Source organism: Colias philodice, chromosome 14 (genome assembly GCF_061535455.1).
Source record: "Colias philodice isolate Cphi_HAF_F1 chromosome 14, ilColPhil1 Martin Lab GWU primary, whole genome shotgun sequence".
Lineage (NCBI taxonomy): Eukaryota > Metazoa > Arthropoda > Insecta > Lepidoptera > Pieridae > Colias > Colias philodice.
Window position 1 is genome coordinate 10600527 of NC_143099.1, and position 21591 is coordinate 10622117.

A 21591-nucleotide genomic window follows, 5' to 3' on the forward strand; every position below is an offset into this window, starting at 1 on the left:
TTATTGATTTCTAAAATGTATCAATGTATGAACTTCAACTTCTTGTATTATTTGTTGTTTCCTTTTTATAGAATACAGCCTACAGGATTAGAGCCTTTATAACTTAGCTTTAGAACAATAAAAAAATTGTTAATCCTAATTAATTTTAGGTAGGTACTAGCACAGAATATTTTAGTAGCTAACACAGTACTAGTAAAATTTGATGTAGTTCATAGTATACTTGAAATAAATGCAAATAAAAATGCGACGCGTTGTACAGATATTAATACATAAATATGTAATGTATTCATCAAGTATTCATAATCACTTAATACCACAGGCCCACACACAGGCCACAGATAACCACTTCTACAGAAATCTGCTTTATTACAGCGCCATCTAGTACTGCACTCGGAACTGCGTCGACGCCACAGGTCCGCATAGATTCTTGCCTCTCAACCAGTTTGCTAGTACGAAGCGACTGCGTGAAGATGGCACTGTTGGCAAAAAGTTATTCCCATCCGCTTGTTCGTATAGCAACGACATGTAGCGGTGCGGGCCGGTGCCGCGAGGTGGCGTTGGTGGCTTATAACCTGTTAATAATAAAAATTAAAATAAGGGCCGATTTTTCAATGCTTGGATAAAACTTATTCGACGAATCATTAATCGTATAAAACTACCATTTTAAAAAAATTTTCGTGTAATAGGAAAGTAATCATTTAAGTAATTAAATTAATATTTTACCTCTGTAGTCTATTCCAACGGTTTTTATGCTTTCTTTCGCTTTCAAAGCTAGTCCCTGGAAAATTAAAAAAAGAATTTGTAACTGATATAAAAAGCAGTGAAGTAATTTATTCTTACATATTATGTTTTTTCACAATAACGAAAAATGTATTGAAATCCATCCTTTAAATTTTAATTAAGTACCTATATAACTACTTAGTTACTTTTTTTCGATTAAGTAGGTAATTTTTTTCTTACTTTTGATACCAACTGAAACTTACCGGAATGTTCGACTTTATCATGTGTAAATAAAATTCACCATCCAACTGAGGTGGCGCATCAGGGTCTACCATTATAATTGTGTAAAACTTTTTCTGTAAAATAATCATATAAATTTTTTTCATTATAGCGTAAACTGTATTGTGCGTTTTAAATCGAATAGATTGTTAGTGGTGTTCAATAAAAGAGCCTGCAGTATACATACAATAATTTCTGGAATGCATCGCTTACCGAGTCCGCCAAAGGATACTGAAACAAAGGTTCTTCCATAAACACTTGTTTTGGCAGCAGGACATCGCAATTATGATCATTGACGATAGTACCCCCTACACTGGTCACATTCAAGCCAGTCAGTCTCTCACATCCTTCAAGAAGGCTCTTAACATCTACAAGAGTGCATTGCTGCTGCTGTGCTCCGAAAATGGGTTTTATTATAAAAGCAATAAGGAGCAGAATCATTGTTTTAACACCAAGTTCTAATCGCGACTAATTCTAAACCAAAACTAATTGGTTTGGCTTGTTACGTTCCTACATTTTTCCATTATTTCAGTTGTTTGTTATCGGTACGCGTTAGTTCAAGTCGTAAACGTAGCCTATACTTACGTAACAAAACAATTTTAAACAGTACATATTGTTACTTTTTTTGGCTCTGACAAAAAAATCCGAACAAGTACGTCATACGTGTCGGACTCTCGGACGAGGGGTTCTGTAGTTATCTACCACTAGCATTTCCCCGCGGTTTCACCCGCATTGCTCCGATCCTATATTGGTCTTAGCGTGATGATATATAGCCTTCCTCGATAAATGGGCTATCTAACACCGAAATAATTTTTGAAATCAGACCAGTAGTTCCAAACAAACAAACAAACTCTTCAGCTTTATAATATTGGTATAGATTATCAGCTGTTGTATGAATAAAATAAACATAAAAACTTATTTTTCTGTGATTTGACTTTCCTCTAGACTTTGGACTATACCTTATACCCAATTGACTTTGACGTAAAAACTAAATACCTAATTGTGCTAGAGTTATCAAAGCTTTACAATCTATCAAAATTCATAAATGATTTGAGTAGGTAGGTATTTCAATTCGCTATAAACAAGCAGAAACAACCATACTAAAATGAAATCAGGAAGCAGACATTCACGTGGTATGTACCGCCTAAAAGGGAAACCCATGAAATTGGAAATAGCAAGACGAATTCATTGTGCAAGTGTCTGGTGCCAAGACCACAGAAGTCTCTTGTGCGATCCAAACTTACGAGCTCGTATCAAATTTGCCATTTATAAAATGTTTATAAGACCTATCTTGACATACGGTTGCGAGGTCTGGTCACTATCAAGTAACTGTGCTAGAAAACTATTGCATTTTGAGATTTTCACGTTGCTCAAATTATATAAATCTAGGTGTTGGTATACCGTGAAACAGTCGCAGCGTATCAATTATATTTATCATCAGTACAAGGATGTGAATATTGTCGATCATATTCGCAATGAACGCCTGCGATGGAGACAATTATTGAAGTGTGAGGAGACGGTACAGAAGCGTTTGAAAATACGAAAACGTCGAAAAATACGTTGGTGCGACCGATGTTAGAAAAAGTATTAAATCTTTCAATCAATAAATTATACGACTTAGGTATCAGTTATCGCTATTATTTGTTTTTCTTAACGTAAGTATTTAAATGATAACCAAATAAAATATTTTTACAAATGTTCAGTATACAAAACAAATAACACGAATATTAGCGCAACAAGATTTTACTGTTGCCGTCGAAAATATAAATTTACACGAACAATATCGTAAGTGACATTACTGACCAGAGCTTGACCTACACTAGTATAGTAAAATGCATCCAGCTAAATTATAACGAAGCCCTTAGTTACCTATCGAAAAGAAATACATACAGGAAAATGATGTTGTCAGGATAGTCATAGCCATAGAAATTTAAATAACAAGGCACTGATAATTAGATTTCTATGGTCATAGCTCATAGGGTACCTAGGTGCAATACCTATTATGAAAATATAGGTACCTACGTGGTAAATAATATCTCTTTGGAAATGAATATCCTCCTCTCGTATTTACTTGATACTGCAAGTCTATATTACTTGCTATGTGTTGCAAGTGAATGGGGTGATACCTAATATCGTAGTATATTATTATTAGTCTGTGCTAATATAGACATATTAATTTTTAATAAGTAGGTACCTACGTAACTCTGAACTTATATTATTAGATATGCAAGCATCAAATAATACTCGTGGTTTTAATAAACATAATATTTTATTCTAAATTCGTTGATTGTACACTCTTAAATAAAAACTGCTGTCTTTACGTGCTTTATTGGTTTTATGAATGATATTACGTAAAAAGCAAGTTGGTGTTCCAGTGGCTCGTTTCCATCTTATTTGCTCTATTCTTGTATATTTACTAATAGTGACATCAGCAAGATTTTCATACCAAAGTTTTCTGTTTCCATTTCCGAATATTCCTTTCAAAGCATAAAGTTCTAGCTTTTCCATATCTCGCGGCTTATATTCAAACCAATTAAAAAGTAAAATTGGCCTTAGAAATATTTTGTAAGACAAAATTTTGGCAGCTACTGATTTTTTTGATGATGACAGATTTTTAACTTTCTCACGCCAATATCTTCGAAGATCTCTAGATATCATTTAATTAAAACATAAATTATTATAAGATATAAGGTAAGGTTGTCAATATAATTATTGTAAAAATATACCCGATCTTTCTGTATATTATTTAGGTACCTCACGCCAAAATTTTCCTGTCATTCATTTCTCTAATTTCTTTTTTGATACTTTGCTATCAAATGTTTGGCGGGTGGCGAAATTCGGAAATAACGCCAGCATCTTGTAAAAACCCACAGAAAAAAAAAACCTTAAAAGACTAGGGCCGAAATGGGCCGAAACCACAGCCGAAACCTTCAAATATGGTAGGTTGATGGTAAAACATGAAATTTTTTTGTAGGTATTGTGTCTTAAAACATTAGGTAACTACTGAAATATAATCAGATGACAAGTGTATGAAATAAAAAAAACAGTTTTGAATCGTTTCAAGAAAAGTAGGTATCGACAGTAAATTCAAAAAAAATTGAAACTTTAACACACAGAACATGTGCTTTTAACATCAGCTTTTATTTATCGAACATGTTACATTTCATGCTAGGCGTCCATTACAGGCGGATCGGGCCGGGCCGCATCGCAACGGGCCGTCTCTAATGGACGCGCTGTTTGCTCGTACGGGGCGCGGCGGACCGCCTAGGCGGATTTTATCTAACAGATGCTCGCCGCTCACATCCGCCTGCCTGCGTCCACTAGACGGGTCGGGGCGGGCCGGGCCGCAGCCGCGCAGCGCACCGCCGGCAGAAATCCGCCTGCGAAGCGATATCCGCCAATGCGTTGCGGCCCGCCCCGGCCCGATCCGTCGCTAATGGGCGATGTTTCATACAAAACATAGGCCGGCGTATTTTTGCGTTGCGATGCGGCCCGGCCCGATCCGCTTAGTGGACGCCAGCCATCATAGTCACTAAATAAAATGATGAGACTGCAATAGCGACATTCTGTAGCTCAAGACAGGACATGACATGACAGGACATCAAAGGAAGGAAAAGAAATAAATAAGGACGCCCACATTTAATTTTCAATCTCATGCTCTCTGCGGTGGGATAGCAACAGTCGCAGTGCGCATTGCGCAGTGCGTAGGTGGTGCGCACAGCGCACTGCGCAGTGTAACGGAACGTATAAACTCCACAGGTGGTCGATATTTCTGTCAAGTCAAATTGACAATGTAAATATTTTTGTCTAGTCGTATTCAAACAGCCATTGCAGTATTTACATCTCTCGCAGAGAGAAATTATTTATAATAAATTCAGACGTATTATGATAATACACATATAATCATGTCATTCTTACAGTGCATTAAACCAAAAATAGATGGAGAAATGGAAAACCATCCATTAAACTTGGTGAGCTCTCTTTTTTTCCTAATACTACCTACCTACGCATTAACTGAGTATTGATTTTCATAAGGGTTGTCTTTTTTTCAGGCTCATCAGCAGCAAAGGCGAGCTGAAGCCCACTTGAAACATAATAGATACGAGGAAGCATTGCAATGCCATCACAATGCCGCCGAACTTCTGTTGGACGCTATGAAATCTACGTCATCAACTGTTGCTTTAGAATCGATCTCACTCCAGCACAGCTATCACCTCAAACAGAAGGACTTGATTGAAAGCAAGAAGGAACAATATGTTCGTGTTAAGAAGGCAATGGACGCAATAAAAAATATGAGCAAGGATCCAAATATCGACATCACGGATGCTGCGAAGATTCAAGTCGCGATTTATAAAAACATCAACGAATCAGATAATTTGCTCAGCAAATTGTCACTGAACCAAGAGATAGCTGTTGGTGAAACCAGTGATCCCAAAGAGGTTAAAGAGGCTAAGAAAAAAAAGAAATCGCAACAAGTTGTCATTGAAGAATTGCAGATTCTCAGTCAGAATCTGCACGCTCTGGTTGAGCAGCTGGTATTGCAAGTGGAAGTTTTAAAGGATGAAAATGCAACTTTCAAGGAAAGGGTCAATTATTTGGAAAAAGAGAGGATCAGATATTTGAACATAATAACTGAAGAGGATCATCATCCTTCGCTGACAATAAAGAACAAATATTTCATCGAGTATCCAAGCAAGGAACCTGGCGCGCACAAGCATAATATGGATTTCAACGCTTCCAAGGGAAACGAATGAGTCATTCTAGTTCATAATATATTGTTGTTGTCTTAAGAATGAATGTTGAATGTTGATAAATGTTATTTAATTTAATAAATGTATTTGATGTTGTGACTATGTCTTATTATTGACCCAGATTAAAAATTGTAGATAATACTATAATAATTATCCTATATCTGTTTGTTTTTAATATTATTGTAAGTTTTAATTTGTAAGTTGCTATGCGATTGCTAATTTCTTATTTTAAATTTAATAAATTTAATAGCTACTGATATTATAAATGCGAAAGTAATTATGTATGTCTTTACGCCTAAGTCCTAACACACTGAGCCGATTTGGATAAAATTTGGTATGAAGATAGTATGAGACCTGAGAAATATGAAAGTTTCTATCTCTAAAATCCCACGGGAACAGAAACTGCTTGATTTATATTTTAATCATTTAATGTACCACACCATTTTACATTGCAATGTACAGTATATATAGTTGTATAGATGCGAATATAATTAGGCCTCTGTTGATAATAATCTATACTAATATTATAAAGCTGAAGAATTTTTTTTGTTTGTTTGAACACGCTAATCTCAGGGACCACAGAGCAAGTAATATCAGGGACTACTGGCACAGTATTACCATCCTACAGTATGACGACGAATGTACTTGTGCAGAGAAACGGAGGGGAACTGGCGGGGGGTCGGGCGACGCGGGCCGCTTAATGCAATCACGCTGAGTTTGCATTAACTATCGCGAAAGGATGACGCAGTCGTATTTTTTGTGTAATAATTTTATTATACATAGGTACTTACATATTCTATTATGACGCGCAAAAACTGTTCCGTTTACGGATGTAAATCTACATTGAAATCCCAGAAGGAAACAATATAAAAAAGAAAGAAAAAGGAAAGATTGTATAAATTGTATCTGTTGAATTAAAATCAAAGCTATGTATATGTTGTCCTCATTATTTTCTAATCAGATTGTACATCCCAATGCGAATGCATTACTTAGTTAAATGGTATAATATACAATTAAGAACATCCAAAAATAAAGTGTCCACGTAAATAATATTTAGCAGTGCAATATCTGTAATTATATATTTATGAACAAATAATTACATCAGATTTAATAATCGCAATTATTTTGAATGTACATATGAATAAATGATTTCGTCATAATATTAATAATCAAAATTGTTTTATTTCCCATTTGTTGCAACCCTAGCGTATTTTCGTGTGGCAGCGTGTACCTACGCTGGCGGCGGCATCGCGCGACATCAAAGGCGATTCCTTACTGTAGGAAATAATATTGTAATACTGTGCTACTGGTCTGATTTTAAAAATTCTTTCGGTGTTAGATAGCCCATTTATCAAGGAAGGTTAAAGGCTATAATATCATCACGTTAGGACCAACAAGAGCAATGCGGGTAAAACTGCGGGGCACAGCTAGTGGGTAAATTATATTAGTTTCTAGTAGTATAAGAATTTTTAGAATTGGTAGAAGTAGTTTTTCAGTTATTTAGTAAGTAGGTACATGTGTGTAATTTTGAAAAAGGGTATTAAAATAAAAGACAATAATAATTTTTAAATGTATTACATACTGGTTTTACATAAAAATAAAATCTTACTCTTATATGAAATGTAAAAATAATTTTCCAATTGGCTAACTAGTAATAACTAGGTATACTTATTCTAAACAATGTACACATTAACAAATAATGCTATAGTAATGATAACAAGATTATATTTTTGGTAACACAACATATACACCAGAAATTACGACAACATACTTCTATTAAATTTATTTTTAATTTTGAGTTTCAATTTCAGATCACTTTATGAACACTTATTGGGAAGTTTGATATTTCGCTTATCACTTGAGATTTTTCTTCAGAGAGAACTAACAAATAATTTATTATTTAGAATAACATTAGTTAATTACAGATGAAATTGTTTGAAAATGAAAATCTAATAGAAAATACACGACTAAAATTCGAGTTGAAAATGAAGAGAATTTTGAACCAAACTTTTTATACGATGTTAAAAACCGAAGGCTAAAAAACCCATAGAGTTATACTTAATAAAGTATATGACCCTAAAAAAGTAATTATTTACCAATCCAAGTAACTCAATATACAAAAAAATATATACTGCACTGTTATATCGCTTATAACTTAATAATAATTAAATATAAATTATAATATAATAAGAAACATACTTGGCAAACTAAGGACTATGTTCAAATAAATGTTTATACCAACTATAGGAGAAATACTTTGAAGGAGATTAAATATTCGGAGCTATAATATTATGCTGAATAAAAACCATAATATGTATTATGTGAAATACAATATAAATAACCATCATGTATATTTCAGTTAAAAACTTCTATTTTAATCTTGAAAACCTCATTATTGCAAGAGATATTATGTTATAAGAGGGTTGATAAAAATAATATAAGGGTATTGCAATCAATTCAATGAATAGATATTGAAATCATTGATAGATCTAACAGCTGCAAATCTCTTAAAAATTGTGATATTCAAATCAGTTGCGAACACTATATGAACACTATTTTAATCGTCTCATAATACTTATCAACCCTCAGATTTTTTAATCAAATACGATTTTAAACATTGCAATTATGTTTTTAGTTTATCTGTGTTCAAATGGCACAAGCGCAAGAAATTTTATAACGCCAATGTAAAATTTTAAACGAGTAATTTCACAACCTTACATAAAAATATTATTACTTTCATAAATATATCTTTAGTATTAATTTAAAACCATACCAGTCGGATATGAGATAGGCAATTGATATGCTTCCGAACTTCCGAAGTACATATTAACAAACGAATTTATACAATATTGTAATGTACTGCAATTATAACACATATACATAAGTAAAAAGCAAAAGTTTCATCTTACAGAAGATGCTAGTATCTAGGATTATATCACATATTCTTTGATATACTATATCTATGCTAAAAGGCTTTTTATTGCTTCTCGTTGTAAGTTTAATTAATGTTCTTTAGCAAAAGAAAACATTATATTTTTATATATTTTTTATTAGGCGTTTACCATATAAGCTGATGGTATGGACATTTCTTTATTCAACTGTGAAAGGATATATTCATACCGCTATTCATTGAATATTTTTCTTTTTATTATTTATTTTTTTGTAAATCTCATACTTTCAAACAAATACAGTAAACGCCTGACAAACTAATTATTTTCTGTAAACATAAGTGGAAGATATGTTTGGACTTTATAATTTATAATTACCATAAAATACATTCTAAAACCAAATCAATAGAACATTTTAAGCAAACAAATAACTTTGAAATATTGTAAAAACAATATTTAAATACGAAAATATAAATTCAAAACCGTACAATCGTACAGTCACAATTATTAACAATTAAAAATTACTAGCATAATATCTTCCACTCAGTATTAAAGTACGAAATGAACAAAAAACCGCATAGACAAATAGCTTATTGTCGGACCATTATGGGCCCTCTTCACAATGGGCAGTGTTGGCCCAAAAATGACTGTCGATGTTTGCCGCCATGAAAATTGTGATTAGGAAAAAACATCTACAATAACGGTCATTTAGGTACACTTAGGTCTACACTATCGTGATTGCCTCTACTTGACCATCGCTGGCCATTGTGAAGAGGGTCCATTATACACTCACCGGCACGGAATCTTGGCCACTTACAAATTTGCCGATAAAAAAAGTTTGAAGTGTTTTTCACGATTTTTTTGTATGCAGATATGTTAACATATTATTTGTTTAATGTTATGGTAAGAAATCATTAAGTTTGAGAATAATCTTTTACCACTTTTTAAGAGTTACTCGAAATTTGTGATTTGTGCGGTTAAGCCGAAGTTACGAATTGTTCGTTTTAAACTTTTTTCGATATCGTATATGACGTTTTAAGATATTGTTATTATTGTACTGTGGTCAATGATCATAACAAACAATAAAAAATGCCGTTAACATCTGAACAACCTGCTCAGGCCATCACAATGTCAGACCAATGACTGCCGCAACGTAAAGTACCTAATGTACAGTACGTACCACGTTCAGCGGTGCACTATGCATGGAGAAGATACCAGGAGACTGGTAGCTACACGTGCAGACCAGAAAATGAAGGCGTGAGGTGCACATCAGCTCAAGAAGACCCGTTTATTGTTCAAGAGATACTCAGAAATGGCTTTCTGACAGTTTTTGAGATACACCACCGGCTCTAAAACACCAGGATAAGAAATGTGAGTGAGCAATCGGTGAGAAAACTAATGAAGGAAGTTAATTTGAAGGTTTGCAGACCAGCACGCCGTCCAGAACTCCTCAGACATCACAGAGAAGCACGTCTTCGTTTTGCACGAGAACATGAAAACCGGACCCACAGCCAGTGCGCTCGTGAGGTGTTCACAGATGACTGCTAACGCACTTTACGAGCTTCTGATAGCCAAGAGTCAGTATAGAGGGGATGAGAAGAGAGGTTTTCACCCATCACCACACTCAAACTGCGATTTTTCATGGAGGGTCAATAATGGTATGGGGAGGTATAAGTTCCGATGCTCACACGGAGTTAGTTATCGTAGATAATGCCTTAAATTTGATCAGGTACATTGAGGAAATTCTCCAGGAACATGTTCAGCCCTATTACAGGTTTATCAGTGAAGAAAATTTGCTACTAATACACTATAACGCACGTCCGCGTGTCGTACGATGCGTATAAGAGTACCTTCAAGAGGTTATTATTGAAAAATTGGAGTGGCCAGCTCGTAGCCCGCATCTTAATCCAATAGAACACATCTGGGACATGCTTAAAAGAAACATAAAGTTCGATTCCAACCCAGCACCAATGTTAGATGAGCTTAGAAATACAGCTGGGACCGTTTGGTACACTATAGCTCAAGTGGACATCAAAAATGTCTTCCAGAGTATGCCAGACTGGATTCAAACAGTGTTTAAGGAAAGAGAAGGAAACACCCTATATTAAAAGGTTCAATTTTTTTTATGGAAACGTTCTTTCTAATTTTTCTGCATTTTTTAAGAAATCATTTAAATTTCACAGGAAAAGCGTAAATTCTTGTTTAATTCATATCTACGCGGTAGTACTTCTTATGAACTTCCAATTATTACTAAAAGTTAGTAAAAACATTAAAGTAACTAGTTTTGATTAAATTTTTATTGAATTTTGTAGTAGAAAAGAAATAGTGTTATTTTACCCAAAAATTTGCAGTGGCCAAGATTCCATGCCGGTGAGTGTATAATAACTTCTTACGGGGTATAGGGCGGTGGAGGGGGTAACGCAGAAAGGTCATCAAAGGGGAAATACTGTTGAGACCCTAAAACTGGTGGGGCAAAGGGGGGGTGGGAGAAATTGGGACTGGGGTAGTTAGCACTTGGGGTGTAAGGAGGTAGTGTTGGGACGGAGGGTGTGGGCCCAACACTGTGGGCTTCATAACCATCCCAATCGTCTATTAAGTTACGTCTTTGTAAGTCCTCGTCATTTGAAAGTGGCGCCCCCCATAAGTTAGCGGCTGACGCGAGAAGCGCCATACAACCTAGAATAAAGATACAACTTATAAATAAAACATCACTACATAAGTATAAAACAAAGTCGCTTTCTCTGTCCCTATGTCCCTTTGTATGCTTAATTCTTTGAAACTACGCAACGGATTTTGTTGCGGTTTTTTTTAATAGATAAAGTGATTCAAGAGGAAGGTTTTAGTATACAATTTATTAGGTTTTAGACAAAGCGGGCGAAGCCGCGGGCAATAAGCTAGTATAGTATAATTGAATGTGTATTGAATATTACATGACTTGAAATTAGAAAGTAAGTCAGTTAATTTTATTTACATTGTTGTGGTTAGACGACTTAACTGATTGTGATCAAACATATTATGGAGGTAGTTTGAAAGTTGTTTTGATTTTATTTACCAAATTTAATATTAATAACTCAGGCCCCGGAACTCGATCTCGATCGGGCCACTTGGGGCTCAATGGGTTAAGTAATTTTTTTGTTATTGTGCTTATAGCCCATCCATTTGGAAAGCTCAATTCAATATGTTTATATCAATATAATATAATTTTGGTATAAGAACAACAAACAATACAATCATGTGTCCTTTTTTAGCTACAGCATGAAATATTTTTCACAAGTTAAGGAATAAAATGTTACAATTAATGTAAATACAAATCTCATAATATTAAATATCCAGATTTGTAGGGGTAATATACAAGGAAGTTTTATATACATCCCAATTTAGTAGTTAACTGCTTGAAGTTAATTTTCCTCATTAGATTCTTAGTAAATGATTTCAATGAAACAATACACAACCCATTTTAACTATTAAATAATATTTATTATAAAATTAATCATCAGGAATTTATGTAATGCTCCTTGCATTACAATATTTTCTTACATTTCTGTATATTATATAAGGTACACAGTATAAAACAAAGTCGCTTTCTTTGTCCCTATATGTACCTATGTATGCTTAAATCTTTAAAACTATGCAATGGATTTTGATGCGGATTTTTCATAGATAAGAGTGATTCAAGAGCAAGGTTTTAGTATGTAATTAATTAGGTTTTAAAGCTAGTTAATTTATAAAATAACACAACTCACCAGCCCCAGTAATAGTATAAAATCCATATTCATAATCCACTTGTATTGTATTTGGATCACTGCTATTAGCATTCCCGAGTACCACAGTGGTATAATAACACACACCAACTATAGCGATCACCCAGAAGACACAAATAATACTCGGCACTGCATTCCTTCTTAACATTTTAATGGCCTTGCTGTTTAAACTTGTTATGTTTATTAAGACTCCAATACAGGAACATAATAACACCATGAAGCATAGCAGAATTAAGATTCGCATTAGCGTGATTATCTCCGGCGTCGTACATGGTGGTAGACCTGAAATGAATAAACAGTGTCGTGTTATAAAAATAACTAGCTGTGCCCCGCGATTTCACCCGCATTGCTCCGCTCCTATTGGTCTTAGCGTGACGATATATAGCCTATAGCCTTCCTCGATAAATGGGCTATCTAACACCGAAAGAATTTTTCAAATCGGACCAGTAGTTCCCGAGATAAGCGCGTTCAAACAAACAAAAAACAAACAAACTCTTCAGCTTCAGCGGTCCGCCCTGCCTTCCCCGTGGTACATCCTTACGTTTTCTCCCCACAAGAACTATCCTCATCAATACTTCTAGGAATATTTAAAAAAAAACTAACAATATTGGTTCAGCTGTTCTCGAGATTTACTTGAAGCAACAAATTAAGCATTTAATTTATATATTATAGATGCAAAAGTGTGTTTGTTTGTTTGTCTTTATTTTATATTGCAACAGATCAACTTTGGGACATGATTTTTATGTCTGAAGATAGTTAGAAGGGTGATATTGGCTATGTTTTAACATGGTAAAATATTTAATAGCGAAGCTGCAAGCAATAAGTCAGTCAATACAAGAATTTATTTATAATTTATTGTGCAGTTGTGATAAACAACTATAAATTATACAAGAAATATTGTACAGATGGTGCCTTATCACTCTCAAGTAATCATTTTTATACTTAGCTACTTTGTAAAATTATTATTACTAAATAATAAATAATTTTACAAGAAGACACAATAGATTTCAATACCTTGAAAATTATACAATATTTGTTTCATCTATAATAAATCATAGATATATATCATATATGCAGCATGCAGCCATGACAAAATAAATTTTTAACCTACATTATTCTTATAAGAGCTATAAAACCCATTGGTAAGTAACTGACCTAACTACACAGACAATTATATGGAAACAATCCATATGTGAGATTCATTATTTTCCCAAAGTATGTCTTACAAGTACATTATACTCATAACATAGACAATGAATATTCATGCAATGTTTAAACAATTACAAATGAATAGTGTTAGCAGGTATGTTCAGTTTCATTACTTAATCAATTGCTTTTCAAATGTATAGTATAAATTAATTCTGTGCATGATCCCTTATTGTTAAGAGCTAGCGCGCACGAGCAACTTTGTCTCCGCAACTATTTTGTCTCTCCACCCATGGGCTAGTATGAAAGTGCGCGCACGTAGCGACGCAACTCCCCATACAATTGATGGGAGAGACAAAATAGTTGCGGAGACAGTTGCTCGTGCGCGCTAGCTCTAACAGTTGACTAACACTATTATGATAAATTTTCTTTTAAGATTTTATCTGATATATAACTAGACTACATAAACCCTATAACTATACTAGGTAGATTAGTCATACATTTTAATGTACAACATACTTACAATTGCAACAATTATTTATAATGACAAGACTTATATTATTGTACCCCATTAAGGCAACGATTTTGGTATTATTAAAACTTGCCAAAGAAGTTTCACTTCAGACATGTATGCTCATCACATACACTCTTTTTTTGTATATAAAACTCACCATTAAAATCCGAGCCACTCATAACATCAAATTCATTATTCTGATGTATCGCTATCTGTGATTCTTCACCATCATCATCAAAAGTGAAGAACTGTGTAAGTGACAGGCTCTGCGTACAATGCAATCCCTTAATTCTAAACCAACTCGGCTGCACCAACGCAGCGCACGTCAGCAGGAATGTACAGGTGTTAAAAAATGCAGCAATTTTGTTCAATTCCTTATCTTTGAAAGGAAACACAATTTTGAGGCCTGGAATTAGAATAAAATATTGTAGTATTGCCATGTTTATTTATTTTTCTACTCTTAAAAGTTGTTTTATTATTGAGAAAAATAATAGTAATAGGAATGTTGTTTTGTGTTTTCAATCTATAAGCAAAGCTTTATTTTTTTACTTTAGCCTTTAATCACACAAATAGTTAGAACATACATAAAATGAAGATAGAATCACTATCACTACATAGTATAAAACAAAGTCGCTTTCTCTGTCCCTATGTCCCTATTGTATGCTTAAATCTTTAAAACTTTGCAACGGATTTTGATGTGGTTTTTAATAGAATGAGTGATTCAAGAGGAAGGTTTTAGTATGTAATTTATTAGGTTTTAGACAAAGCGGGCGAAGTCGCGGGTGGTATGCTAGTAAATAAATAATTGTAAAGTTACATGTATGATTACTGCATTTAAATTCTAACAAGACTTATGTAAGTAATTCAAGAGCATTAAGTAATAAAGAGTTTAAACAATGCATACATTAACTTTCTCATACTTTCCTATAACATTTTTAAATTATTGATCAAATAGATCATAAATTTAGTACAAAATACATGAAAACAGCAACACAACATGATCATATTAAATCTATTATTAGCATTTTATCCCCAAGGGTGAAACAGACTAGGTGAGGTCATTTAAATTCATTGGCGTATTTGAGTGTTGAAATAATATTAACATAGGCAGATACGTTCAACAGTAACAGCGTATTTTCTATATTTATTTTATATACTTTTTCCTTGTATCGTCCATACACATTTATTAGCAGATAGTTCTTAGTTCAATTTATTAATAAGTTAATTTATGAGCATTGAACGTTGTGAAATTTCTTCTGATATAATAGCTGTTATGCTGCAAAAGTACATAATAAATAAATTGTTTTCTAAAAACATGGAAGGTATCGTCATACCTCGAATCCAAGTTAAACAACCCATGACGAAAAAACCATGAGAACTGAATCAAGGTAACACTTTTAAATAATGATGAGAAGCATTTACGATCATCGAGAAACAATTCACTGGCTTTAGAAAATATTCTATGAATTTAATAAAATTATTAAAATTCACAAAATGTCTCGGGTTTACTTTTTGTCACTGTCATAAAAGTTATAAACAGTCAGTAGACAGATGTCATGTGACAACATTCAACAATGTGTTCAACACTCTGAGGTTCAACAACATACACGCGTAGATAATATAAAATATTCAAAACTTAAAATTATTGTGTAATGGTAATGTTAATCAAGGTTTTAATGTTATAAACGCGAAAGTGTGTTTATTTGTTAGTTTTTCTGTTTACATTCTCATGGGGAGATGAATCATGGTGCGCTTTTGAAATTTATAAATTGCGATAGCCGATAGATGTCGCTATATTAAATATGTGAAAACAAAAACAATAAACAATACCAATAATTGTGTATATGTTACCGGAAATGTATGTAATCCGTCATTGTATACAATTCCTAGGAAATGTATATAATTCCTAAAATCGCACGGAAATGTGTGAAATAAATAATTTTATACACATTTTCTAGGAAATCTATACATTTCCTAAATAGCTATCGGAAATGTAAAACATTTAAGATATTGATATGTCGCAGGCAAATTGTATATAATCTAGCCGTTTACAAACGGTCGGCATTTTGTAGTAACTATGCCGATAATTCGTAATCAGAAATTTTTGGTTTGGATAAGGGGGTGGGTTAGGTTAGGTTCGTGTTTTTTAAAACTACACAGAAATAGGAGCCCCACGAAGTGGGGCTCCGTCGGCTCGCGACCGACTTTTTGTAGAATTTTGGAAAAGGACGAATTTTCGGCATATTAAAACAGCTAGCCGTAATGTAATACGGCAGATTATAAAATCGGACAGCGGGACGAGGGGACTAATTACTTGCCAAATGAAAATTTCATTTTATAAGAATAAATATAAGTTGATTTTGTGATATTAACGTTAAAAGTTAGATAGTTGATTTTTAAAATGTTAATTAGTAAGATAATAATATGAACATAATATTATTACAATTTTACGGTATGACTGTTTAACCCGATTTTATCAATAAGAGCAATAATAAAAAAAAATAACAACGTGTTTTATTACAGAAAGCATTTACTTTACACATTTCCTAATACGATATTGGAATTGTATAATACAATTCCTAGGAAGATTATACATTTCCTAGGATATGCATGCATTAAATAGTTTGTTAAACAATATTTTATACTTACATTTCCTAAAACATTTCCTAGGAATTGTATCCAATTCCTTGATTTCATACATTTCCGGTAACATATACATATTTGTCCATGTTGTATTCGTAGTATATTATTATTAGTCTGTGCCAATAATAATTATTTTCATAAACCATGCGAGTGACGCGAGTAAAGTCTCAGGCGGAAAGCTAGTTGCTTTTTCTGATCGCTTATTAAACTCGTACTACTCAATGTTTTGAACTATGAGTGAAAATTCTTGGTTGTACATAACCACAGAATAATAGATGGGTAACTAGCAAGTAGCATGGACCAATATATTGGCACTGGTCCATGCTACTAGACATAGGTACCCATCGAAGCTTCTAAAGAAAAAATAATAGGTAGGTATGCAAGTTGCAAAGCCTTTCAATCTCAAACTCAATATTATGTAAGTACTAGCGGTCCGCCCCGGCTTCGCCCGTGCAGTGGTACGTATTTACGTTTTCTCTACATAAAAACCATCCTCGTACTTCAAGGAATATAATAAAAAAATAATTATCGAAATCGGTTCAGCCGTTCTCGAGTTATGCGCTTACCAACACATTTTGCGATTCATTTTTATATATAAAAGAAGAAGATGTATTAATTATTATCATTTAGTAAGTAACTAGTAGATTATTGTACAAAAAATATAAATACTTAATTATAGTAGTATGTAATGTGGGTATTAATCCATTGTACCTATTATGTGTTGACTAACTAGTAATAAAGTATGAATTTGAATGGAAAGCTTATTGAAACAGGTATTTTTGGATGTAATTTGAATGAAATTCGACTCGAAAGCTCAATTTGTCATAGACTGTCTTTAGTCGTAATTCTCACAATGTAATTTGTGGTTTCATGATTTATGTTAGCATTTCCGGAATGCTAAGCGCATTATCACGCTGCGTGTTCTATCTCATAAACCAATTGGAATTGTTTGGTTTGCGAACATTTGCTCTTGTGTTTGTTGCAGTTGAGTGAATTAAATATACATTTAAATGAAATATGAGATGTAAAATAAAATACATACGAATAGATTTAAACCTATGAATAAAAATGTTTCAACAAAATGTGTCGGAAAATCAGGTAAAATTTGCATGATCATTTTATGTTCTATAATTCGTATGGATAGCACAGATATAATATTAAACTATACTAGTGGATAGTTTAAAAAAATTTTAGGCGTTTTAGTAAGTTATAAATACAGAATTGTACCCGTCATACACAAGGTCATACATTATATTATTATGTACGTAACCATGTATTATTTTGTCCATGGTACGTGTACAACACAGATATATATAAAACTGAAAATTTTAGACAAAGTGGCGGCTGGTCAACCTCCTAACCTAGGTATAGCAATGTTTAATATTTGTCTACAGCACTAACAGCACTTTGCTTTTATAATATCAAACTTTCAAGTTTGTTAGCTAACGTAACATCATAACTATGGCCACTTTAACGCTCACACTGCTGAACAACTTTGTGAAATATTACTTGGAAATATCGTAAATAAAGTTGACCATCCACGAGTTACGGTACATTTAAGTTGCAATTTGTATAGCATAGAATTGCAAAATATTCTGTTTAGCTCGTACAAACTTTATGAGAAAATAGCACACCGTGAATAGTCGCTTACCTTCTATACGAACATTGTTATAGGGATTGAAACACAATATTGTAAAAATAGGGTAAAAATTGGCAACCGGACGGAAAACCTTTTATGAAGAAAATGTACACTTGGGTGTAAGTTATGGCTATAGGTAGGCCTTATTTCAATAGTTAAAGGAGAAATGGACCAAAGCATAAAAATATAAGCATTTTCTGTGGTAGGTATATTATTGTGTTCAAGGATTTTTAGTCTGATACATTTACAAATTTAATTGCATTTTCGAACTTTTTAATATCACTATCGTAAGGAATAATACAAAAATATAAACCTGGAGGAAGGATATCTATAACTTATGAAATGTGTGGAGAGGACAGGCTTTCAATAGGGTTCTTTTTAACATAATCCATATAAAAGAGGCTCATTTTTAATATAGGTAATATCAATAATATTGCCCATGAATGGAGTAAAATTTAATTTGAAGTTTGATTTAAAAATAACGGAGAAGAAAAACGAAATAAATAACAACAATTTTAAGTTAAACTTGTTAACTTATTAAAAAATAAATATTTTGTATATATTATAGATACTGAATACAATTTTAAATTTTGTTGTACCTAAGTTGTAGGTATCTATTCTAGAAATTTATTCTTCTGTAATATTTAAGCAGATGCTCGCTTAGTCGAGAGCGTAAATATATTAACATATTTTGAAGCTTAAAACCCATGCAAATTTGAAACATCATAGGTACATGCAAAAAATATGTACTAGCTGTGCCCTGCGGTTTTACCTGCATTGCTCCGGCCTCCGCTCATATTGATATACCTATGCGTGATGATTATAGCCTTCCTTCCTTCCTCGATATATGGACTATATAATTATATAGATTTTTTTTATAATTTGCTATAAATACTACTGAAATCCGAATAGAAATATATTTCCTTAAACTTGCATTTAAAAGAACAGCTACATTGAAACGTGAATGAAAAGCTTTTAAACTAAAAAGCAACGACTTCCGCGCTTTTTGTTGAAACTTCGGTGTGGATACCTACATAAAGAAAGTTATTTCTCGTTTAAAATATATTTTAAAAGTTTTATTTCGTTTAAGACCACATTTCTTGTGTAAGGCGAGTAAGCAATTTTGAGTTCGATTGCAAGCAAGGTCTTTAGCAATATATCTAAGTACATTAAATTTCATCCACTTTCCATGCTTAATTACTGTAGAATGTAGATAGTTATATGGAAAGCGATAAACAGACATTGATAATATTAGAAGTATTATAGGTACCAATGGTTATATAATTTGTTTTTTTAGCGAATTGTGCGGATGTTATCTTATATATAAAATTCTCGTGTCACAAATCACAATGTTAGTCTGCATACTCCTCCGAAACGGGTGGACCGATTCTCATGAAATTTTCTGTGCATATCGGGTAAGTCTGAGAATCGGCCAACATCTATTTTTCATATGTACCACGGGCGAAGCCGGGGCGGACCGCTAGTTTTCTTATAAAACCTTTGTAACCATAATTCTGACAAATAAATTTTTCATTTCATTTCATTTCAAGTATATATTTTATTGTACTTAAGAAAAATATTTTAATTTTACGCCAAACGTTATAAATAAAACTTACATCGATAAACATGATCCATGAACAAAATTGAATATCGCAATATCTGGATTCCTCTTAAAATGTTACAGGCAATTTCATGTTTATGTCTTGGGTTTATATCCAAGAGTAAGTTATTTGTCTAAATAAAATGGTCTTGATTGAAATTTCACGACACAGAAGAATTTATACAATAAAATATATTGGCTATTGGTCGTGAGTCCCTATAATACCAAAGTGACGAAATTTTCCTTCTAATATTATAAATGCGAAAGTTTCTAAGGATGGATGTTTGTTATTCTTTCACGAAAAAAGTACTGGGCGGATTTGGGTGAAATTTTACAGTAGGTAAAACCTATATTAAGGTTTTACATTAGATAAAAACATGTGCTAAATACAAATAGGCTTAGTTTTACTCGAATTTCGTCTGCGGGTGAAACTGCACGGCACAGCTTGTCAAATATAATTAAGAAGGGTCTACCTTCTTTTTCTAAGAAGTCAAATAGTAATTAGTATAGTACCCACATGGTACTTCCATAACTTTCCAGACAGACTTATTTATCTTACACCACGGTCACATTATAGTTTTAAACTTTTACACAAGCAATTTAATAACAGTATCCAAACATTTATAGCTGAAGTTTGAGCACTACCCACATCAGAAGGGATCATAATGTCATAATGTATGCCCTCTTGATGTGAGTATTGTGACCTATAGATCTCTTGGGATCAAACAAAAGTGCTGACTGATCGCCTCAAATGGATATTATATTTCCCAAGAGTTAACATGATTTGATCATTATTTTAATCAATTACCTCCCGTGGTTCCATCTTTGTGTATAAACATCTATTTTAATTTTAAGTCAATAATTGCGCTTATGTTTGATGAGTAGTTGAGTTAGATATTCTAAAATAAATTGGTTTTTATCAAAATAATAAGCTAATGCCCGGACCATTTTGCTCATACTGGAACTTTAGATAGGGCATTGCTTAAAATCAATATTAAACCCTCGTCTGTCGGAACACAGATCTGAGCCAAAAATTTTGTACCCGTTGTCTGTCGTGGCACAGATCTGTGCCAAATCATCGCCGGTTGGAAATTAGCTCATTGTAACGCAAATATAGTTCAAATCTGCATAAACGACTATTTATTTGATAGCTTATGAATTACTGAATATTTAAAGTCCATCACTTAATAATTTGACCGATAAATATTCGAAATATAACAGTAATTATGTCATACTTTAGTCGAGTAACTTTTAAATTTTAAAGTTTTAAAAAATGTAAAATTTTGCGGAAAGTTGATAAACGGTAAGTATTTATTGTTCTTTTTATTATTATTCACTATATATCCTAATGTTTATGTGCCGAAATAATGAAAATTACCAATAATTATACCACAAATAATGGCTCCAAATATGTATCTACCATTTCACTGTACGTTGCTTAGTTTTTGACCCCTGGTTAATCGTATTTTATTTTTAATATTTTATTTGTTTTTTACATCATTTTACAAGAAATTTTATGAAGATTTTTATAATATAATTCAAAATTTGATACTGTGTTCCATTTTAAAGATATTTCGTTTTCAATTCAGAACCGACAATAATTTCCCCGTAAAATTCGCGTACAGGATGTTCGCATATTGTATGAAATTG

The 21591-nt window shown here is 32.9% G+C and overlaps 3 protein-coding genes across 3 annotated transcripts; 1 reads left to right on the forward strand and 2 right to left on the reverse strand.

Annotated features, from left to right (window-relative positions):
- Positions 1–368: 368 nt before the first annotated feature.
- On the reverse strand, positions 369–1515 carry LOC149483034 (protein D2-like). The gene is made up of 4 exons (XM_089703536.1): positions 1213–1515; positions 984–1076; positions 724–778; positions 369–572 (listed from the first exon to the last, which is right to left on the reverse strand). The coding sequence occupies exons 1-4, from the start codon at positions 1438–1440 to the stop codon at positions 379–381; spliced, it is 570 nt and encodes a 189-aa protein (XP_089559662.1). The 5' UTR covers positions 1441–1515; the 3' UTR covers positions 369–378.
- Positions 1516–4777: 3262 nt separating this feature from the next.
- Positions 4778–5849, forward strand: LOC149483035 (uncharacterized). The gene is made up of 2 exons (XM_089703395.1): positions 4778–4970; positions 5052–5849. Exons 1-2 carry the CDS (start codon positions 4905–4907, stop codon positions 5751–5753), a joined length of 768 nt encoding a protein of 255 aa, XP_089559521.1. The 5' UTR covers positions 4778–4904; the 3' UTR covers positions 5754–5849.
- Positions 5850–7309: 1460 nt separating this feature from the next.
- LOC149483036 (transmembrane protein 127-like) lies at positions 7310–15605 on the reverse strand. The gene is made up of 5 exons (XM_089703198.1): positions 15394–15605; positions 14217–14465; positions 12382–12681; positions 11016–11314; positions 7310–9422 (listed from the first exon to the last, which is right to left on the reverse strand). Exons 1-4 carry the CDS (start codon positions 15416–15418, stop codon positions 11028–11030), a joined length of 861 nt encoding a protein of 286 aa, XP_089559324.1. The 5' UTR covers positions 15419–15605; the 3' UTR covers positions 7310–9422; positions 11016–11027.
- Positions 15606–21591: the final 5986 nt, after the last annotated feature.